Here is a 24,717-nt window from a genome sequence, read left to right on the forward strand (position 1 = left end):
TTACGCTCGGGTGCCACACTCCACCCCCCAGCCCCAGCCTCCCTCAAGGACTATTTATTTGTCATCTTCTCTAATGACCTGATGTGAGTTCCTTCTCCTGGAAGCGTGTCATCCTCTGTGCCTCCTAGGATGTCTCTCATGTCCCACCTTGTGCTGTCCTGTGCTCGTTCCACCCACTCTCTGTGCCGGGAGAGCAAAGGCTGACAGTCAGCTCAGTGCCCAGGGCGGTGCGTGGAGCAGAGCTGGGTCTCAATAAACCTTTCCTGAGTACTGAGTGATTCCACACGGCTAGGCCAAAGCACCAGGGCAGAGGCTGCTCATCAGTCCTTTCTGTAACTCCTGAGGCACTTTGCGGTGTTTCATAGCCATTAGGTATTAGAAACGTGTTGAATTAAATTTAACATGTCAACTTTTTTCCCCTTTGATGACAAAGTATTTAAAAAACACTACAGAGCGAAGATTTCAATACTAGATTCTGAAGTTTACAGACTTTTTTTGTAACAATAACAACCCTGACCCCTGGCCCTTACCACATTGTTGTTGTGTCCATAGGCTATGCATATATGTCCTTAACTATTCTCTTCATCTCCTTTCATCATGTCTGTCCCACCCACCTCCTCTCTGACTTCTGTCAGTCTGTGCTATGTATCCATGTCTCTGGCTCTCTTTTGTTCATCAGTTTATTTTGTTCATTAGATTCCACATATAAGTGAGATCATATGATATTTGTCTTTCTCTGACTGGCTTTTTTCATTGAGCATAATCATCTCCAGTTCCCTCCATGCTGTCACAAAAGGTAAGAGATCCTTCCTTTTTACAGCCACTTAGTATTCCATGGTGTAAATGTACCACAGCTTTTTTATCCACTCATCTATTGATGGGCACTTGGGCTGTTTCCAGATCTTGGCTATTGTAAATTGAGCTGCTATGAACATAGGGTTGCACTTATTCTTTCTCATTGGTGTTTTGGGATTCTTAGGATATATTTTCAGAAGTAGGACTGCTGGGTCAGAAGGTAGTTCCATTTTTAATTTTTTGAGGAAACTCCATACTGTTTTGAATTCAGAAATGTAGCAGGATACAAAAGATACATCCAGAAATTGATGGCATTTCTATACACCAATAATGAACTATCAGGAACAGAAACTAAGAAAACAATCCCATTTACTATTGCAACAAAAAAATAAGGATAAGGTACCTGGAAATAAATTTAACCAAGGAAGTAAAAGACCTGTACTTGGAAAACTATAGGACACTGAAGAAAGAAATTGAGGAAGAGACAAATAAATGGAAGCATATACCATGTTCATGGATTGGAAGAATTAATATCATTAAAATGTCCATACTACCTAAAGCAATCTATAGAATCAACACAATCCCTATTAAAATACCAATGGCGTATTTCACAGATCTAGAACAAATATTCCAAAAATTTATGTGGAACCAAAAAAGATGCCGAATAGCCTCAGCAATCTTAAGAAAGCAAAACAAAGTTGGAGGATCACAATACCAGATATCACACTATACTACAAAGCCATTGTAATCAAAACAGCCTGGTACTGGCATAAGAACAGGCATATAGATCAATGAAACAGAACAGAGAGCTCAGAAATCAACCCATACCTCTATGGTCAATTAATATCTGACAGAGGAGCCAATTACTTGTAATTAAACTTTTTATTTTGTGACAATTACAGATTCACATGCAGCTGTAAGATATAATAGAGTGATCCCATGTACCTGTATCCCAGTTTTTCCCAATGGAAACACCTTGAGAAATTATATTAAAAATATCACAACCAGGACAATGGCATTGACACAATCTACTCATCTATTCAGATGTTTTAGTTTTGCTTGTACTTGTGCACGTGTCTGTGTTTGTATCACATGGGTAGTTTTGTATATCCACAGCCACAGTCAAGATCACCACAAGGATCCCTCACTGGCCTGTAGAACCATTCCCACTGCCCTCCCTAATTCCTTCAACCATTAATCTGTTATCTATTTCTATAATTTTGCCATTTAAAAATATTACATAAATAAAACCATACAGCATATAACCTTTGGGGATTGGCTTTTTTCACCCAGCTATTTCCCTAGAGATTCACCCAAGTTGTTAAATGTATCAATAATTCATTCCTTTTTGTTATTGTTGTTTTATTATCTAAAGGTCCATAGTTTACATTAGAGTTCACTCTTTGTGTTGTAAATTCTCATAGATACAGAGACAGATTACAATTCCTGACGGGGGAGGGGTGGAGGGTGGGGTGGAAGAACTGGGTGAACTGTTTTATTTTTTTGTTTAAATAAGTTCAAAAATAACAACAAAAAAACACAGGGCTTCTTAGAGAAAGGATGAGTCCACACCTGGGCAACAAAAAACGAAAACACAAGGTCGGTCTAGGACAATTTGTGCCAGAAAGCAAACAAATTTTCCAAGATTAATAGGAATGTGTGAAAAGGAAACAGAGGCTACCTTGAAGGGATTTCCACTGGCCAATTTTTTTTTAATGGCTGATAGATTTGCTAAAAAAAAAAAATTCTATGGGTTTTGACAAGTTCATAATGTCATGTATCCACCATTAGTATCATATAGAATAGTTTCACTGCCCAACAAATCCTTGTGCTTCACCCATTCATCCCTCTACCCTACCCCTCCTCAGACACTGGCAGCCACTGACTTTCTGCTGTTATCTATACTTCTGACATAAGTTTTCAGCTCATTTGGTTAAATACCTAGGAGCATGATTGCTGGATCATTTGGTAAGAATGTTTAGTCTGTAAGAAATTAGAAAAATGTCTTCCAAAGTGGCTGTAGCATTTTGCATTCCCACCAGCAATGAATGAGAGTTCCTGTTCTATGTTTTTGCCAGCATTTGGTGTTGACAGTTTTTTGGTTTTTTTTTAATGTTTTTATTTTAGCCATTTTAATAGGTGTGATGTGGTATTCTGTTGTTTTGATTAGCAATTCCCTAATGACAGATGATGTTGGGCATCTTTTCATATGCTTATTTGGTGAGGAGTCTATTCAGATCTTTTTCTCATTTCTTAATTGGGTTGTTTGTTTTCTCATTGTTGAGTTTTAGGAGTTCTTTGTATATTTTGGATACAAGTCTTTCATTAGATATGTGTTTGGTAAATATTTTTTCTGTCTGGGGCATGTCTTTTCATTCTCTTAGCAGTGTCTTTTGCAGAGCATAAGTTTTTAATTTTGATAAAATTCAACTTATCTATTTTTTTCTTTCACATATCATGCTTTTGGTATTGTATCTAAAAACTCATTGCTAAATGACTATAGCAACATTTGCAAAAAGCGATGGACATTAGTCTGGCGCTCTGATATCATATATAGGAAGTCCATCACCACCCAATCAAGTTTTTTAATGGAAATCTCCTTTTTAGGTCCATGACTCATTATTTCTCTATACCCCATGGTAAAATCTTGAGGCTCTTTTGGCTGCTCTGGCATGAAAGTGAGAATTCTAGTTTTTAATCTTTGCTCTACCATGACCCAATTAGTTTTGACCCTGGGCAAGTCATACGTCTTAGAGCTTTCTTTTCTCAACCAGTAAAATGAGGAGCGCACCAACTTACTATGATTCACCTTCTTTCCAAGCACAATCAAATCCAAGGTGATGGATATAATGAATTTATTTTATTTCTTATTTATTTATTGTTGCATATCTCTCACATTTACATCTCCTCCTTCATGGTCATTACAGCCAAGCCCTTCATTTCTGTATTATTGCTAAGCAGGCTTTATGTTCTTCGGTGTAGATGTGACTTGTTAAAAGCAATTTTAATTGAGATTTAGCCTAGAGGTATATAGGCCCAACTGGAGCTGGAAAACTAATTAAGACACCTGTAAGAATGAAGAGCAATCTCTCACCAAAGCCTGCTGTTTGAGTCCCTCAGAATCCAGCTTCAGCTGGTCCCTCAGCTTTTACTTCACGTGACTCCTCAGCACCTGGCCTTTCCAACCACGCCTCCTGTCGTTAATGTTGTTCCCATGAGATTTTACCTTTTTGGATGGTGTTTAGAGTGTTTGGCACCTTCCCGCTCACAACAATGAAACCAACCAGGGAACTAGGCAGGTAGGACTTCAGCGAGAGCTTGTCCCAGTGTGTAAAGCCACTCTTTCTGGTCTCCATTGCAGTTAGCAAATACTGGATGACAGAATTGTTTTGTAACATAGTAGATTTCTTTTAGTAGTGATAGGAAACTTTTACCTTTCTGTAAACATAATTCCAATAGTTTCTTTAAGGCCAATGTCTTCCACAAAGTCAGTAATTTTTCTTTTCTCTTAACTCTGTTTTTTTTTTTTCTTTCTCTTAATTCTTAGACAAATATTTAGAGTAGCAACAATCATCCCTTTTTCTAACTTCCTCTAATGAATACAGTAAGCATAAAAGAGATGATATGTAAAAACAAACAATGAACATTAAAGGAAGAATACATATAAAGGTGGTGCAAAGAGTATAACTTATTTTCTTTATTATTTTTATTTCCTTTACAAATTAAATACCTGGTTGTTGATCTTTTGGGTAGAGGATTAATATACATAAAATTTAATTGCTTTAGAATATTTAATAAGAAGAACATTAAAATGTGTTTTCTTGGTTCTGGCATCTTCTCATATATGAAGATGTCTGGATAAAGTATATGCATTGTTGCCAATTAACATATGTCTAATTCAGGCAGATATTCAAACAAGCAGTGAGTAATGTTACAGAAATGCTGGCAGGGCAACTTGCTCCAGGATTAGATAAGCTCTGAACACTCTATTTATAGTTCGGTCACGAAACGATCAGGGCCGATCGTGACCAAATGATTGTCACTGTTGGTCTTAAGAACAGTCAAGAAGGATTTGGGGAAACTTCAAGTTTTATTTTCTCTCTTTCAGATTCTCTCATTGCTGCAGGAACCCTAATTTGAATACCTCCTTCAGGGAAAGGCCACAATTAGAGGCGTGGAGGGTTTCATGTGGCGGGAGGAAAGTAGCACCGTCCCGCCCCATCAGTCCGGGGCGCTCACTGCTCCTTGGGGCAGCTCCGAGAGGCTTTCCCAAGGAGTGAGCTCTAAGCAGGTTCAGTTCCTGTCACTATGAAAAGGTATCCATTATATTACAAAAAAGATTCTGTTATCCAGAGCTTGTTAATTACAATTGCGACCAGAAACATGCAAAGTTTCAGAGAAAACAATTGAAGGAAACATCTGAAAGCAATTTCCCCTGTTCTTTGTTGTTCTGCTACTCACGGCAAATCTTCCAAACTGGAGGCTTCATGTCTTGGATCCAATAGATCATAACCGCATTCATTGTAGATTTCCAAATAAGAAATGTGCGTTGTATATATTTTGCTGCTGTCCTGATTGGGAAAGGGAGAGACGTCATTTAATGGCCTGAAATAACGACTCGGCTGAGAGGAAGATGAGCACATTTATCACTGTGATTACCCCACAGTTTCCCCTTTTCTCTCACACTTTGTATGGTTTACATTTTCGATTCATGACACTTTCAAGTTGCCAGCTACCATATGCATGGAGCTTTTTTTTAATGGCCAATACCCATGGGTATAAGCAGCCTCAGTCGGTTACTCTGTATGGGCTCCACGGTCCACGTAACAAGTCAGTCTACACTTACGGTGAGCTGCCTGGGTAGCGGAACCGTATAAGACCATTTTTTACTTTCCAGACCAAAATAAAAGGTTACCAAGAAAAAATAAACTTGTATTCTGTGAATAGTCTATTCATAAAAGAACACAGACTGTTACTTTGGTTTAAAAACTTCAGTAGCAAAAGAGTTTCCATCTTTAATCACAAATCTTTTTTAACTTTTCTAATATTCATATTTTCTAGTGACATAAATAGATAACAGACAATAATTAGATAATGTAAAGTAAATTCGGGGGGACAGAAATAGTTAAGTCAATCAAGTAATCATAAGGGTGGACATTACCAGTTCACCGCCTATACCTATCTGGTTAAGTTTTCTGGCCCAAGTGGCAAATCAGGGGTACCCTGCTATTGATTAGAGAGAGGCGATTTCTATGGGTCACTGCTGAAATGCAATGACATAGGTACCAATGGAATTAGGATAAAAAGTCAAGGGGACTGGCTCTACGGTTCTGGTCTTGGTTCTGCCAACAGACAGAAAGAACCCACTCCCACTGCAGCGGAATAAAACAGGGAATTTTTTCAGCTCTTGAGAAAATTCCAAGTTCAGTTTTTAATATAAAATATCAAATAATATCACCTTCTTGTTGCTCCTCCCAAAATATTATGCAGATATCCTGTTTCTCATAAGGGGGGAATATATTGTGCCTTGTGCCAGAGGGTCAGCAGGTTGTCAGAGTGACTGTTCACAGGGGTTTACTTAAGACAAGCCTCCTGGTCAACTCTCATCCGCATCCAAGACAATCCATTTAACAGATGTTGCTCAAGGAGAGAGAGGAGCAGGCCGCAGAGATGGGGAGAGAGCAGTGGCCTGTAGCCCTGCAGCTGGAACCTAGTTCTACTAGCTGCCAGCCCTACTATGTCAGGTCTCAGTTTCCATGTCCATCAAAGCAAGGAAGCTGGATAATGACTCCCTACATCGTCTTCAGATTAAAATTAATATAATTCTCCGGTCCTGAAATAGCTCAAACCATTCGAACAAAGATACCACTATTTCACTGAAATAAAATAATACATGAAAAATTAAGGCAACTCTCAGCCAGCACACGAATGTAGTAAAATGCCCAAGCCACAGCTGAAATTTCACATTCTGCTGTTCTGGGAAGGTGACAGCGTGGACTGAATCTCCATGGAACAAATTTCTCCCACCTAAATGCTAGAAATCCCACCAATGTGGGGTCTCTGGCTGCTCATCCTGCAAATGATCCATCAGTGACACTAGCACCCTAGTCTGGAGAAGGCACAGTCCAACATAATTCTCTGGGTTGAAGTTTGGCTTAGTGCAGGTATCAGAGACTATAAATACCAGACAGACTCTGTGTAGCCTTTAGTCTAAGGCAGTGTTTCCTAAAACATTCCATGAAATACTCTTGGAAAAACTGATCCATGGTCAACACATGCAGGGTGGGGCAAAAGTGTAGGTTTACAAGTCGTGAGTACACAAAACAGAGTTTATTCTTGTATTATCACTTACTAATTATTGTATTATTTTCCATACGGACAACAGTAAAACTGCTTTTGCCCCACCCTGTATATGCTGTTCCTCTCTGGAAGATTCTCAGAGAAGATTAAAGGCCACAGCAACATCCCAAGATCCTGTTAAAACAACACATTTCTAAAACTTATCTGAATGTATCTGAAATATTTCACGGATTATGGTTTAAAGTTCTAGCACACCCTTCTGAGCTCATCTTAGCATCAGACCAAGAACTGGGTTTAAATACTGGATCTGCCATTTCTACCCTTAGCCTCAGTTGTTTAACCATGAAAATGGGGATAATAACCCTTGTCTTGCCTATCTGTTGCGACAGAAATATAGGGCTCTGTATTTAAAATCCTACCAAAAATAAGTGGCCTGTAATAGGCACCAACAAACTGTTGTAGTCGCTGCTCTTATTACTATTGCTGTCGTTAGTTTTACTATTTCTAAAGCCTTCAAATGGAGAATTCAATATGTGAATATAAAGAGAAAGGAAAAGAGGCAGAGAGAACAGCTAACTTGTACGTCCATTTGCAGTGGAGACACTGTCTTCTTCCAGAAATGAGAAGGAATCATAAAAAGCAGGGAAACGCAGGCCCACAGCCCTGAGATGGGCGGGGTAATGCCTCTGGCTCCTCCAGCCCCTGCATTTTCTGGGCTTTTACTGGAATGCAACCCACCGAGCGATGTGGCAGCTACCTTTCCTTATTGCCCTTTTCAGTGTCTAGGGTTGCCAGACTGTAATGTAACACACATGTTCCTGCAGACAGCCTTCTCTTCTGCCCCAAAACAAGTCTGAACCTCACAATACTCAAAAATAACGAGCAGTGATTTCTAAAATCAATGGACTCGTTTTTCTTCTTCTAAAATAGTTGAAAATGTGCTCCTATCACACTCATAGGCACTGCAGGACCCGGTATGCGCTGGGTCTTAGTTTATCTTGAAAAAAGTACTTTGCAGAAATCAAATGTTTTATTTAAGAACTCTAGAGCACTCCAGGTGGCCCTCTAGAGCAATCGATTAGGGACAGCTGAGCGCCTGCCTGCATTTTTCGGCTATACATTGCAGAAAAACTTTACGACACTCTTCAGGCCGCCTCTGACTCGTTTTGCCGCAGCTCGGTTTGATTGCAATGAGTGTGCCCGTCCCCATCACGGAAACCGTCCATTTACAAAGGGTTGTCCTGGCTGTAAATTGGACCATTCGGAATGAAATGGGGTTTAGAGTAATGTTGACGACAAACACATAAAACAATGAACCTGACACATGGTAGGTGCTGGGGAGACAGGTAGACTTTTAGAAATGTATTTTGGTAACCACAGAAAAAATTTAAAGAGGGACATATATACTTTCTATTAGGAAAGCATTTGTTTACCCTGATTAACTTTATCAGGGGTATTGGCTTCATTTGTTCTGAGTTTCAAAGGGTTCTTTGAAATTGGTCAGGGGTCTTCTGTCCACATGCATATATAGTACAGTAAGTCCTCACTTAACGCTGTTGATGGGTTCTGTGGCTTTAAACGATGTATAACCAAACCAGTTTTACCATAGGCTAGTTAAATAAACAAAATTTACGTTCCTGCAGCATCTCATCAGCATTATAATAAGACGGTTGAATGACGTTATTCGAGGACCTGCTGTATGTGGATATTGACAGCTGTAGTAATAACGAGCCTGTATTGAGCACCTAATATGTGCCAGAAACTGGACAATGTACAGTATAAGCACCTAATATGTGCCAGAAACTGGACAATGTACAGTATGCTCAGCTCTCAGAGCAGCTCCACAGGCCTGAAACTTTAGGAACTGCCCAAGTCCACATGCTGCAAGTAGAAGCAGGTCGGCCTCTCCCAGACAACAGGCTTCTACATTAGGCCGCAGCAATAGACACCATTAGAAATTACATTCCCAGTTTGTGAAATCTGGGGAAAAACAAAACAGCTAATGTCAGAAATAAATGAGTAAATGAAAGGAAGGGATCTGGAGCCAGCGTGTACACTCTGCTCAACTCTCTGTTCCAAATATTCTGGCAGGCAGAGTTGGAATGTCTGAGCCAGTGAGAGATGAGCTGAACTAATGGGTAATTGCTACTTTATGGATGGAAATTAGAATCCTGCAGATCTCAGCAATTTCTTCTCATTGTTGCAACTTAAAATGCAAACAGCATACAGTCGGGAAATGTTGGAGTGGCTGTTACACTGACCTAGTTAGGACATTTGTTACACAGAATTAGTACAACCAAGCAGCTGTTGGAGCTACTAGGCGAGCTGGAGATCCTCTAGTAAATTCAACCCCCACTTTCACAGAGGGGAGAACTGAAACCCAGAGAAGCGGCTCACAGTAGAGAGTCTGTTTAAACACAACCAGTGAAACAAATCCAGTCTGGGATACAGAGGCAGTGAGTGCAGAGATAAAAAGCACAGAGTTTGGCCTCACACACACCTGGGTGGATCTCCAGCTGAGCACCTTATAAGGACCTAGAGAATGCTATTTAACCTGAGACTTAGTCTTCCCAAACATAAAGTAGGCATACGGGTAACTACGTTGTTAGCTGTGTTCACTGTATCGCATACTGATAAAGCAACTGGCACTTGGAGCTACACAGTGACGCATATATTACAGCTGGGAATTTGTCCTTATAGAAATATTAACTGCAATAGGATTTTCACTGTGGTAGATTCCTGTAGGCTTCTATAAAAAGTGTGATAAGGGAGCAATCACAATATCCTAGTCAGTGCTTTAGCAGCTAGAATAAAGGGCTGTTTTGGCAAAGGGGCATTCTTCACTTTCTTAATAAGGTATCAGTTGTGGAATGCATTGCCGGTTCCTTTTTAACCTTCATGTGAATCAGAAAGAGCTCCCTCTGAGCCTTTGCTGAAACAGCGTCCCTTCAGTGAGAAGCATCTTCTTAATTTCCATTTCTTCAGCAAAACCCAAACTTCCCTTCCATGAAAAGACCAGGAATATTGCACAACAATACCTGCTCATTTAGATACAATATAATAAAATGTCACAATAAATTTCTTGCCCACGGTAAACTTCTGCTGACTATATCAAGTAAAAAACGAACTTATATAGTTTCATACCTTTTGCAGTTCCTCAAAAATGTAGGACAGCGTCCTTGGGATGATGCCCCTGTCGCTGTAGCGCTCCGCCCCTCCCGTGATGGTGAAGGTCTTACCGCTGCCTGTTTGCCCGTATGCAAAGATGGTGCCATTGTAACCAGCCAGGACGCTGCAGGAAGAAACGACACACTGTCAACATCAAAATGGCTCATGGCATTTGTGGCAACGGCGCATGTTGCAGGCAGCCTGCTTCGCCGCTACTGAAGGCGCCTGCAGGGAGGGCCGTGCGCGCGCATCCAGCTAGGGCGACTTTCTCAGCCAAGAGCATCCGCACATTGATCTTTTCTTCTAATAAAGATCCTGCAGCAAAAATGGGACGGGGCAGCCTTCTTAAATATTTTCTTTTTTAAGAAATTAGAGTTTTACATTTTAGAACGGTTTTATATTTACAGAAAAGTTGCAAAGATCGAACAAAGAGCTCACATATACCCCAGACCCACTTTCCCCGATGTTCTGCTATTGTCATTTGTCACAACTAATGAACCAATATAGACATATTATTACAAACTTTATTAAAATGTCCTTGGTTTTTATATAATGTCTTTTTCTCCTTTTCAGCTTTGCTAAGATATAACTGACATACAACATATGCAAGTTTGAGGTGTACAATGTGATGGTTTGATGTGAAATGTTGGCCACAATAATATTCATTAGCCTGTCCATCACCTCACAGAATTACCATTTTTTGTGCAGTGATAACATTTCAGATATACTCCCTTAACAACTTTCACATGTATATGACACAGTATTGTTAACTATAGTAACCATGCTGTACATTAGATCCCCAGAACTTATTCGCCTTGTAACTGGAAGTTTGTACCCTGTGACCAACATTTTCCAGTTGTCCCTACCTGCAGCCCCTGGCAACCACCACTTTAGTCTCTATTTCCATGAGTTAGGTTTTTTCGATTTCACATATAAGAATATATGGTATTTGTCTTTCTCTGTCTGACTTAACTCACTTGGCGTCTTGCTCCCAAGGTCCATTCATGCTGTCACAAAGGGCGGGATCTCCTCTTCTCTGGCTGCACGGCATTCCTGTAGTGCAGGTATGTGCATGCCCGTCTCCCTTATCCACTCGCCCGCCGGTGGGCACTTAGGTTCTCCATGGCTTCGTTATTGTGAATGACGCTGCAATGAACAGGGGAGTGCCAGGATCTCTTAAAGAGAGTGATTTCATTTCCTTTGGATTGATGGGTCATATGGTTGTTTTATTTTTAATTTTTTAAAGGAAACTCCGTATTGTTTTCCATAGTGGCTGCACCAGTTTATACTCCCACCAACAGTGCACAAGAATTCCCTTCTCTTCGTGTCCTCTACAACACTTGTCGCTTGTCTTTTTGATAACAGCCATCCTAACATCCTAAGGAGCTATCTCACTGTGGTTTTGAACTGCATTTCCCTGATGATTGAAGATTTTGAACACCTTTTCACGTACCTTGGCCATTTGTATGTCTTTGAAAAATTTCTATTCTCTTGCCCATTTTTAATTGTTTTTTTTTGCTATTTTTAATTTTTGTTATATTAACAATATTAATGAGTTCAAAATATATTTTAGATATTAACTCCTTATCTGATAGATAGGTTTGACAATAGGTTGCCTTTTCATTTTGTTGATTGTTTCTTTTACTACAGATGTAGTTTGATGCAGTCCTACTTATTAATTTTCACTTTTGTTTCTTGAGCTTTGGGTTTCAGATCCAAAAATGATTGTTGTCAAGTCTAATGTTGAATTAGTGTTTTGGTTTTTTTAGATAAATCCCCAGAAATGGAATTACTGGGTCATAAGGCAGTTCCATTTTTAATCTTTTGAGGAAACCCTACAGTGTTTTCCACTGTGGCTGCACCAACCTGCATTCCCACCAACAGTGCCCTAGGGTTCCCCTTTCTCCACACCCTCGCCAGCACTTGTTGTTTGTACATTTATTGATGGCGCCCACTCTGACAGGTGTGAGGTGACATCTCATTGTGGTTTTAATTTGCATCTCTCCAATGATGCGCACATTGAGCATCTTTTCATATGTCTCTTGGCCATCTGTATGTCCTCTTTGGAGAAGTGTCTATTCAGGTCCTCTGACCATTTTTAAATTTGTTTGTTTTTTTGGTGTTGAGCAGTATGAGTTCTTTATAAGCTCTGGATATTAACCCCTTATCAGATGTATCATTGGAGAATATGTTTTACCATTTAATAGGTTGTGTTTTGTGGGGGTTTTTATGGCTTCCTTTGCTATGCAAAAACTTTTTAGTTTGATGCAATCCCATTTTTTCTGTTTTGTTTGTTTCCCTTGCCAGAGGATGGATATGTGTGTGTGTGTATGTGTGTGTATATATATGTATATATATACACACACACACATATATATATAATCTCCCTATGTTCATTGCAGCATTATTTACATTAGCCAAGCTTTAGAAGCAACCCAAGTGCCCATCAACAGACAAGTGGTTAAAAAAGCTGTGGCACATCTATACAATGGAATATTACTTGGCCATAAAGAAGAATGAAATCTTATCATTTGAGATAGCATTGATGGGCCTAGAGAGTATTATACTCAGTGAAATAAGTCAGTCAGAAAAAGACAAATACCATATGATTTCCCTTATATGTGGGATCTAAAGAACAATATAAACAAACAAACAAAATGGAAACAGATTCATAGAAAGAGAGAACTTGTGGTTGCCAGAGGGGAGGAAATGTTGGGGCACTGGATGAAGGAGGTGAAAGGACTAAGAATCACAAATTGGTAGTTACCAAATAGTCACAGGGAAGTAAGTAAAGCATAGGAAATATAGGCAATAATATTGTGATTACTATGTATGGTGCCAGTTGGGGTACTGGAAATATCAAAGGGAACACTATGTTAAGTATATGATTGTCTAACTACTAAGCTGTACCATATTTTCTTCTAGAAGTTTTAGCTTTGGGTCTTACATTAAGTCTTTAATATATTTTGAGTAAATTTTAGTGAGCGGTGTAAGACAGGAGTCGAATTTCATTCTTTTGCATGTGACTATCCAGTTTTCCCAGCACCAGTTACTAACGAGACTATGGATCCTTCCCCATGAAGTATTCTTGGCTAACTTGTCAAATATTAGTTGACCTTATATGCATGGGTTTATTTCTGAGCTCTTGATTCTGTTTCATTAGTTGATGTGTGTGTTTTGTACCAGTACCATATAATTTTGATTACTATAGGTTTGTAACATAGTTTGAAATCAGGAAGTGTGATACCTCCAGATTTGTTCTTCTTTCTCAGGATTGCTTTGGTTGTTCAGGGTCCTTTGTGGTTCCACATGAATTTTAGGATTTTTTTCTATTTCTGTGAAAAACGCCTTAGGAATTTTGACAGCGACTGCACTAAATCTATAGCTAGCTTTGGGTAGTAAGGGCATTTTAACAATATTCTTCCAATCCACAAACATGGGATAGATTTCAATTTATTTGTGTCTTCAATTTTTTTCATTAATGTTTTATAATTTATAATGTACACATCTTTCACCCCCTGGGTTAAATTTATTCCTAAGTATTTTATTGTTTTTGATGCTGTTGTAAATGGGATTTTAAAAAATTTCTTCTTCAAATATTTCATTGTTAGTGTATAGAAACACAGCTGATTTTTGTATGCTGATTTTGTATTTTGAAACTTCACTGAAGTAATTAGTTCTAACAGTTTTTTGGTGGAATCTTTAGGATTTTTACATCTGTAAGATTGTATCATCTTCAAACAGAGACAACTTTACTTCTTAGACTCTAATTGGATGCCTTTCATTTCTATTTCTTGTCTAACTGCTCTGACAAGGACTTCCAGTACTATGTTAAATAGGAGTAGTGAGAGGGTACCCTGTTCTTGTTCCTGACCTCAGTGGGATGATTTTTAACATTTCACCATCGAGTATAATGCTAGCTATAGGTCTATCATATCTGGCTTTTATTATATTGAAGTATATTCCTTATATACCCAATTTGTTGAGAGTTTTTTTTTAATAAAAAATGTTAAATTTCATCAAATTCTTTTTCTGCACCTATTAGAATGATTATATGGTTTTTATTTTCCATTCTATTCATGTGGTGTATCACATTTATTGATTTGTGTATATTGAGTCATCCTTGAATTCCAGGCATGAATCCCAATTGATCATTGTGTGTGATACTTTTAATGTGCTATTGAATTCAGTTTGCTAGTATTTTGTTGAGAATTTTCAGATCTATCTTCAGAGATATTGGTCTGTGGTTTTCTATTTTTCTTTTTTTTTTTTTTTGAAGTGTCTGGCTTTGGTGTCAGGGTAATACTGGCCTCATAAAATGAGTTTGGGAGTGCTCCCTCATCTTCAATGTTTTTTAGAAGAGTTTGAGAAGGATTAGCAATACTTTAAAAATGTTTGGTAGAATTCACCAGTGAAACCATCTAGTCTTGGACTTTTCTTTGTTGGGAGGTTTTTGATTACTGGTTTAATCTGCTTACTTGCTATTATTCTGTTCAAATTTTCTATTTATTCATGATTCAGTCTTGGTAGATTGCATGTTTCTAGGAATTTATCCATTTCTTCTAAGTTTTCCAACTTTTTTGGCATATAATATTCATAGTTGTCTCTTATAACCCTTTGTATTTCTGTTGTGTCACTTATAATGTCCCCCGTTTCAGTTCTGATTTCATTTATTTGGGTCTTCTTTCCACTTAGTCTAGCTGAGGGTCTGTCAATTTTGCTTATCTTTTCAAAAAATCAGCTTAGTTTCATTGATCTTTTCTGTAGTTTTTCTAGTCACTGTTTTGTTTATTTCTACTCTGGTCTTTGTTACTTCCTTCTGCTAACTTTGGGCTCAGTCCTTATTTTTCCTAGTTTCATAAGGTAGACATTTAAGTTACTTGTGAGCTTTGTTTTCCTTAATGTAGGCACTTACAGCTATAAACTTCCATCTTAGAACTGCTTTTGTTGCCTTTCATAAGTTTTGGTACGTGTGTTTCCATTTTTGTGTCAAAGTATTTTTTATTTCCATTTTTATTTCTTTCTTGACCTATTGGTTGTTTAAGAGTATGTTATTTAATTTCAACACATTTGTGGATTTTCCAGTATTCCTCCTGTTACTGATTTCTAGTTTCATACCATTGTGGTCATAAAAAATACTTGGCATGATTTTAATTGTATTAGGTTTGCTAAGGTTTGTTGTGTGAACTAACAGATGATTTATCCTAGAGAATGTTCTCTTTCTGCTTGAGAGGAATGCATATGCTGCTGCTGATGGGTGGAATGTTCTGTGTTTCTAGGTTAAGTGCACTTGTTCTAAGGTACGATTCACATCCAGTGTTTCCTTATTGATTTTCCGCGTGGATCATCTACCCAATGTTGAAAATGGAGTACTGAATTCCACTACTATTACTATATTTTTGTCTCTTTTTCCTTTCAGATCTGTCAGTATCTGCTTAATATATTTAGGTGCTTCCTATGTTGGATGCACATATATTTACAATTGTTATATCCACATGATGAGTTGACTTTTTTATTATTATATAATTACTTTCTTGGACTCCTGTTACAGTTTTTGGCTTAAAGTCTATTTTGTCTGATGTAAGTATAGCTACTCTTGCTTTCTTTTGGTTTCTTTCTGCATAAAACTTTTTTCATTCCTTCACTTTCAGCCTGTGCGTCCTTAAAGCTGCAGTGAGTTGCTTATAGGCAGTATATACGTGGCTCTTGTCTTTTAATTCAGTCAGTCATTCTTTGCCTTTTGATTAGAGAATTTTACCCATTTATATTTAAGGTAACTATTGATAGGTAAGGGCTTACTAACGCCATCTTATTTATTGTTTTCTTGCTGTTTGGTTTCTTTGTTCCTTAGACCTTCTTTTGCTTTATTTCTTTGTGAATTGATGATTTTCCCTGCAGTATGCTTTGATCCTGTTCTCTTTACCTTTTATGTATCTACTATTGGTTTTCGTTTTGTGTTTACCACAAGGCTTATATAAAATGTCTTATAGCTAAGGTAGTGTATTTTAAGCTGATAACAACTTTGACAGCATACAAAAACTCTACCCATTTACTCCCTCTCCCATATTTTATGTTTTGATGTCATAATTTACCTCTTTTTATATTGTGTATTCATTAATAAATTATTGTAGCTACAGTTATTTTTCATACATTTGCCCTTTAACCTTTATACTAGAGTTAAGTGATTAACACACCATCATATCATAGTACTAGAGTATTCTGAATTTGACCATATACTTACCTTTTCCCGTATTTTTATATTTTCATATATTGTTGTGTTACTAATTAGTGTCCTTCCACTTTCACCTGAAGGACTCTTTTCAGAAACTTAAAGGACTTAGTACAAGAAATGATCAAAGGCATTACTCCTGTGTAGTCCAACTTTCCACATTCAAGAGGCTTAATAATTTTTCTCCATGTGAAGACACTTGGAGTTAGAACTACAATGGTATATTTAGATGAATGATTATAGGAGCTTTCTGCTCAACAGAATTTGTCATCAATGATATAGCAATGTCTCATCAGCAATACCACTTGGATATCTGATATTTGTTGGCCATAACTGCTCTAGGTAAATGAAGCCTATAACGTTAAGTATCAAGCCTTAAACATTTTTTATAGAAAATTTTCTAAAATATTTAGGCGTTCTGTGTCTTAAAAAGCAAAGAATACAGAGCACAAATGAGCATTTCATTTTGACTTAGCTAAGCCTATGAAAAGTGAGTACCACCGTGTGCTACATTTTTTGTCACCTGCTGATTGCTACAGGTAAATCTCTTCATAGGTAACTCTTCTTTCCCATGCCAGTTGTCCTAGTATACCAGCCCCTACGGTGTGCTCCTTTCCCCACATCTGCTGTGGGACAGAAAGCTAGACGGTAAAACTTCACAGTGCTGTGTAAAACTAAAAAAGATCTAGAGAGTATGTATGTACATATATATATATATATATATATATATATATATATATACACACTCTATGGCAATTTATTACTGTAATATAATAAATAATTAATGTAAAATTAATGTAAATGGGAAATTTATCTCTAGTTCCTTTTCTCTACAGTCCCTTATCCCAACTCAATCTTGTGCCCCCTCTCCACTGGGTACTGGGCAATTTCTTATGTTTCTAGTCTCATCTGTCTTAAGGGAAGATACTAAATTAAACTAAAGAAAGAAAAATGGCGAATTAAATATCTTTGTAAGTCCATGGCCCTGGCCGGTAGCTCAGTTGGCTGGAGCATCGTCCTGATACACCAAGGTTGCAGGTCTGATCCCCGGTCAGAGAACATACAAGAATCAACCAATGACGCATAAGTAAGTGGAACAACAAAGCTCTGTGAGTGTGTGTGTGTCTCTCTCTCTCCCTCCCTCTGTCTCTAAAAGAAAAATAAGAAAATCCATCCTGCACAATGATAACAGAGGAAAAACTGTCAAAATCAACTTTTTATGAACCCTGGAAGTTATCCAGAGGCTCACAGGAGTCCAAAGAGTGCTCACTTAAGAAAAATGGCTGAATCTCAGTAAGAACAAAAAGATTTATGGTGTTTTAACTTGACCATTCCCACTCCTTTTCCCCAGCTGCATGGTAGCCTGGAAAAGCAGGATCTTGGCAAACACAAAGACTAGCAACTATCACGGGGGCATTACATGTTTGGAGGTTCCCCCAAAGCCCAAAGAAGTACGCTTCTCTCGCCAGCTCCCAGGAAAAGCCTCACTCACAGTATTTGTCTTTATTTGTCTGACTCAGAGTTCACTACAAGCAGTACAAACAGTTCTACCCCCGTAGTGTTTTCTGAAAAAAATCATATTGAGTGTTTAACATCACAGTTGCCGTAGGCTGCAACACCAGCAAGGCAAAAAAATAGGTGAATAAGTCTAACAACAGAAATCTGAAACACAATGTCTATAAGAGGCTTTGAAAAGTTATGAAACAGTCCTGGGCTCTAGAAGGCCACGTACACGGGCAGGTGTTTTGCATGCCCAGGAAAGGCCTGAGAAGGTCTTTGTGTCTCACCACCGCTGACCCTGAGGCTCCACACCAGCAGGAATCGAAGGGAAGGCAGAGTTATAAGGTCCCGCTGGGCACAGGGAGCCCTTCCTCAAAGGCGTGGAGACGCTGTTGAAGGCGTTGAAGGAACTCTGTGAGTCATTAGCTGGCCAAGGAGCTACCCGAGCACCGGTTTCAGAGGCTGCGCACAATGAAGGATGCAGGCTTCTCAGAAGTAGTCCAGAAAATTCACTCCAACAAACAGCAGCAGCAGAAACAACAAAAACAGTAACAAATAAAAACAAATCCTGGAAAGGTAGGAATCTGACTTCCAAAGCTGTCATATTATATTACTCAAATGCCCAGTTTTCCAACAAAAAAATTCTTATCCATAAAGAAACAGGAAAGCCTTTCCTACCTAGGAACTGAAGCGTTTAGAAGAAACGGTCCTTGAGGACGCCCAGATTTTGGCTTCCTAGCTATAAAGAGTTTAAATTAGCCACTGTCAATCTGCTCAAAGGACAAAAGCAATGCAGGGCTAAAGGAGAGCAGGGCAATGATGTCTCACGCTAAAGAAAATAATAATAAAAAATAGAACTCATTTCAAAGAGCCAAACAGAAATTCTGGAGTCGAAAAGTAAAATAACCAAAATAAAAAATTCACTACAACAGCAAATTTGAGTTGGTAAAGAAAACAGTTTTTCACTAAGAAAAAGGCAGTGAACTTCAAGACAGGCACTGAGACGCCCCGGTGCTGCTGGGCGCGAGCGGCAACCGGAGCCGCCCTGGCCGCGGGGCTCTGCAGCGCGGGCCCCGGCTCCGACGGCACACGGAGTCCCCACACGGCCCGGCAGCCGCTCCGGGCACGCGACCGGCAGGAGGGAAAGCACGTGCCGCAGAGAAATGTGCAACGGATTTGCACGGTAGCATTGTTCACAACGGCCCCAAAGTGACCACAACGCAAACGCCCGTCAGCTGACGAGTGGAACCCACACCGCGGGCTACTATTCGGCCCTGAAAGGATAAAGCGCTGATACTGCTACGAGCACGGACAGGCCTTGCACAGGTGATGTGAAGTGAAAGGACAGTCACAGAAGGCCACGGAGGGGACGGTCCCATCTGCATGAAACGTCCGGCCGAAGGCAGTTCAGAGAGACGGGGGAAGAGCGGAGCCCTGGGAGCGGATGCGGGTGGGGGAGCAAGTGTTCTAGAAGCAGACAACGGCGATCGATGGCTGCACATTTGTACTAAAACTACTAGGTTGTAAATTTTAATATGAATATTTGGTTATTGTGTCTCTCTCACTTCGATGTTTCTCTCTCTCTCTCTCTCTCTCTCCCCCTCTCCTTTCCACTCTTTCTAAAAGCAATGGAAAAAAATGTCCTCGGGTGAAGATTTAAAAAAAAAAAGGAAATATGCAATAGTAAATTTTTAAAAACATATGAAAACTAATGATAAACTTCAGCCATAAAGAACAGGATAGACATTTTGGGTGAGAAATATTTCTGAGCTTCTATGGAAATTAGAAATGCAGGTGACTCGCTGCCTAACTCATCCCAGGTGGAGACAGTTCTGATATGTAAATAAATCTATGCTCTATAAACCCAAGGTTTGATGATCAGGTGAAATCTCCAGAGTAGCAGTCCTCTCCTTCCTTCAGCAAAATGCATTTTCGCTATAAATTTAAATTATAAAGCTAAGATATTTTGTCATTTCTTATCTTTCAATATTCTCATGAATAAAACAAAAATAAAGCTTCTACCCTATTGGAGATTATGAACCAAGTATCACTCCACACACAGCACATGCAGATGTGGGGAAAAATACGAACCACTCAGGTTAAGTTTTTTACTTTTATGACTTGTTGTTTAACTGGACCCCAAGTAGAAGGAGGTGTTTGGAAGTATCTGCAGGAGGTGAGGCTTCGTTTCGTTTCGTTTACCTGGGAAAGGAGACTTTAAGAGTCTCCTTACGTGATTCTAAATCAAAGCAACCCACAGAAGTGATCACTGTGATAATTTAGTTCACTGAACCAAACAAATGATATTATAGGCCCTCAAGTGTGAAGGTGCAGCAGTCGGAAAAACGACAACGAGAAAGGATCATGGACTTTATAGTTGGTGTCGTCAGAGGTCTTCTAACTGCTCTCTGTCCATCAGAAGAACCTTCTCAGATATTTCTAAGAGTCGGACACTGTCTGCGCTGTGCTTCAACAGCCGTCTGATTCCTGAGCAGGACGGGAAGCGGGAAAGGTGAGGTGCTACCTTAAAAGACCATGTAGCTTAGTCTTAGAAAAATTAAGAATCCCAGGAAACATATATATTTATATTTTTAAAAACTGTGTATTGGAATAAACGAAATCAGTTCACTCAGAAAGCACAAACGAACCAAATACTTAGTACCAAGAGTGAAATTTTTAAGCTAATAGAAATTACGTTTATGTTTAACTTCACTAAAAATCTTTGCTTAATATCAACAAGATTAATCTGGAACAGAATTATCAAAATTAAGGCCACTATTTTATGATTACCGTGTTTTTAAATCCTCACTAAAGGATATTTTCCCATTGATTTTAGAGAGAGTGGAGGGAGAGAGAGGGGGAGAGAGAAACATCGATGGCCTGCCTCCCACACATGGCCCGACCAGACCAGGGATCCAACCGAAACTTAGGTCTGTGCCCCAACTGGAATCGAACCCACAACCCGGTATATGGGCCAACGCTCCAACCCACTGAGCCACACCGGGCAGAGCAGGCCCATATTTAAATACATGGTCACTCTGTGACTCCATCCTGCCTCTCACACAGTTCTGAGAGCCCGAATAGCTGAAATGCAGTTCTTTTGATGTGTTTTTGATGCTCAGAACAGTTCACTTCTGTCCGCTGCAACCCTCTCCCTAGAACAGTGTCCCTCAGAGGCAGCTTCGAGCCGCGCTTTCGGGCAGCCCGTTGTCTTTTACCGGCTCTTAACCGTCCCACTTTCAGAGTATTTCTGAGTGTGGAATTCAGAAGCTTAAATTTTTCAGAGACGTTTGAACCAAAACCAACAGCAAGTCATAATTAACATGACACAACTCAGTCTGCCATATATAAAAATCTCCCCACCCAGCCGGCGTGGCTCAGCAGTTGAGCGTCGACCTAGGATCCAGGCGATCAGGGTTCGATTTCCGGTCAGGGCACAGGCCTGGGTGCGGGCTCGATCCCCAGTCGGGGGCGTCTCATCATTGACGTTTCTCTCTCTCTCCCTTCCTCTCTCTGAAATCAATGAAGATACATCAAAAAAATAAAATCTCCCGATCTGTTAAGCCAAAGGAGCATGCAATTTATAAAATCTCCAGCAAAATTTGGCCATGGGGAATTCCCTTTGCTATAAAAGAAGAGAGGAAAAACCACGGGGGGTTATCCTTCTGGGGAACTTGAGAGGGCAGTAGACTTGGAGAGAGATTTCTCTGCCCAGCAAGCTTTCTTAGTCCTTCTGGTAATAACCCCTTGTCCCCCCCCCCCCAGCCCCCCCCCCACCCCCCTCTCCAAGCTCATGAGGACCAGGCAGGTGCCTGGGGCACGTGACTCAGGCCTGGCCAATCACACAACCTCATTCCATTGCGGTCCCTCCAATCCCTGCCCATCTGTAACAACTACCGTCCCAAGGGGCTGATGACATGCCTCAAGTAGAGCATACAGCTTTTGAGAAGAAAAACGCTCTCTTTTTGCTGGGGTTTATGGCCCGCAGCTGCCAGAGGCCAGGCCCCTGCCCTCTGCACAGGAAGCAGGCCGAGCAGAGGTCAGATGGGCGGAGAAGGAGTCCTGGCTGCAACAGGTGCCTGGTCCGAGCAGCAAAGACACTGATTTTTACAGCACTCCCTTCAGTCCTCTGAACCAGCCCAGTCATGTGAGTAAGAAATCCTCTCTTTCCTTTCAGTTGGGATTCTGTTATATGTAACCAAGAGTCCTAACTAATGTAAAGTTTCTAGGGTCATCTGAAAAGCATCTTTTATACCTTGGCGTAGACCAGAGGTCTCTAGCTGGCAGTGCATCTTGCCTACAGGCAGGTTTAAACTTATCTACACCTGACTGCCTGTGTGTGGGACATCTGCTCTCCACTTTGCCACAATCTCCAGCGCTCCCTATTGCTTGGACTCTGTCGCTTCCCTAATGCATGTGACCTGCCTACACTGGAAGCCCGGGCTGCATCACTGCCCTTACGGCGTGCTGTTCACGCCGGAGTCCGAGTGAATCCGCCGCTCCCCAGAGCGGCACGGTGCTTGGCATGTGCTCAGGCCACTGCGAACCACACCCCTTGAGGTGTGGGACACACAGTCCTGCGTGAAAGCATTTGAGTCTAGTCCCCAGGTTAGACAGCATCCCTTCTGGAAGCATGCTCTGGCAAAGCATCGCAGGGTCTTTCGCAGCTCCACCCGTATGCCCTGCTGACCTAGCTGTGAATCCTGACAGAGAAACACAGTCGGCTACACAGCTGGCCTTAGTTAACCTAAAGGAAAGCATCAGCTATTTTGTGGAAAGAAACATCCAAGGCAAGGATATATAGATTAAAAACCTACACATCCAAAATATGCTTTTGTCAGAAAAAAACAACAACCGGCAAACGTGGATATTAAGTAGTCACCGATACACCTGGGATCATCATTCAAAGCCTTCCATAAGCACCTGTGAGCATACTGGTTGTTGGACTCAGATCATAAACAAGAGGCCCGCAGGCCACACGCAGTCCGCAGACAGAGCATTTTGTTTGGCCGGCACTATCTTCTCTTTCTCTCCTCTTCTCGATTCAGTCTGATTGCTCTTGGCTCCTGGGACTGGTGTCCCCCAGTTCACGCTCGGAGTCACCGCTCCCCAAGGCCCCCATTGGCTAACTTCAGATAAGCTGCCTGCCCTCTGTGCAAGTCTGAGTTTTGAAACCCCTGGTATAAAGTAACTCAGATAAATGCTAGGAGACTAACACCATGATTAAAATAAAACGAAATTAATCAAATATAAGAATGATATGCGCACAGAAAATCTTTCAGGCTTTGGATTCTCATAGGCAACCCCTCACACCATCCACCGCCCAAGAACAAGGCTGCATCTCTCTCCCAATCGTCGCTCACATTGCTTAAGTTTTAAATATGATAGACAACAAGAATGCTGGGCTTTCTTCTCACACAGTCACGAGGGCACAATCAGGACTTCCACGCTTGGATGAGCCACAAAATCCGGATCAGCAGCTGCCTGTCCACAGTGATGTGTAAATTCTCCTGCTGGGATACAGGCTAAGCAGGAGTACCTCTGAGGCTCCTTCCAGCTCTGTGATTCTCAGGGATTTGTTCACAGTTTCGTCCCAACTACTTTAAACCAAACTTTGCAAGAGGCAAACACATCATGGGCACATAATCCAAACACTCTCCCTCGACAGGATGCTCGAGATCTTAAGCACATGTCCATAAGTTCATGAACCAGGTCAGGCCCAAGTGCTCGCTAAACGAGGCTGTTTATTATTTCCCAAGTTCCAGAAGAAACCATTTTGTCTTATTACTAATAATAAGCAGCTTAGACCTGGAAACGTAACAGAAATGCATGAAACTTCAATAGGAGAAAATGACCCCTCTGAACACAATCCAGTTCCGAAATGTGTTTCAGTTTGAGCCCAGTATACTATATACACTAAAATGGGAAGGCAAGATTTTTATCTTATTTACCTTACGAAAAATGCATTTACTGTAGCGTTTCTGACATATATTTTTCCATGACCCTTGAGACTAAACACTTAGATTCATTAAACACATAATCATTTTCAGATGACCATCTAAGGAGGAAACTCAAATGAAACAATAAAAGTTTTATACAATACTATGGAAAAAGCCATTGTCTATGGAAGTTTACTTGGGCACAGTCTTGCATAAAGGCCGAACTTACTACTTTGTCTTTCTTTTCTAAGGATACAAAAGAAAATAGAAAATAATTTTCCTTAAAATTGCAACACTGAGTTCTCTGTCAGTAAAGTGACCAACCACATCTTTAAAGCATCCGTTATATCATCATATCAGAAGCTTGGAGCTGTGTGCTGTGTGACTTCACAGGGGAAAACTTACAGTGCAAAGTGAAACAAAATAATTAGCAAGGTAAGCATCTTCGGGTATATGAGCATGTGCACGTATATTACGCCTATATAACTGTCTGATTTATACATTAGTCTACAACAGAGAAGCACATTTATAAATGTGTCTTGTGGAGAGATGGAGAATTCACAGAGAGTCCCCTACAAGGAGTTCTCATTAGAAAAAGGCAAAGTGAGAAAACTGTATTTCCCTGGGGGTATGATCCTTTCCCTGGAAAGACTCAGTGGAGCTTCTGGGCCCTCCAGCCAGCTGAGTAGGTCGAGGCAGAAATCCAGGGACCCAGATTAAGAAGAGGGGAAGACAGGCACGGAAAAGAGGCACTGCAGGGCCTGCAGCGGGGAAGGGGGTGCCTGG

General features: G+C 40.3%; 1 protein-coding gene across 1 annotated transcript in view; it reads right to left on the reverse strand.

Annotated features, from left to right (window-relative positions):
- The window catches only part of KIF6 (kinesin family member 6), a 338,850-nt gene that overhangs the window by 258,287 nt on the left and 55,846 nt on the right, over positions 1-24,717 (reverse strand). Inside the window, exons 4-5 of the mRNA XM_087817374.1 lie at positions 10,240-10,387; positions 5,257-5,366 (exon numbers count right to left, since the gene is read on the reverse strand). Coding sequence (XP_087673500.1) covers positions 5,257-5,366; positions 10,240-10,387 — 258 coding nt within the window. The remainder of the gene's footprint in view (positions 1-5,256; positions 5,367-10,239; positions 10,388-24,717) is intronic.

The sequence above is a fragment of the Miniopterus natalensis genome, chromosome 5 (assembly GCF_054644295.1).
Source record: "Miniopterus natalensis isolate mMinNat1 chromosome 5, mMinNat1.hap1, whole genome shotgun sequence".
NCBI classification, from domain to species: Eukaryota; Metazoa; Chordata; class Mammalia; order Chiroptera; family Miniopteridae; genus Miniopterus; species Miniopterus natalensis.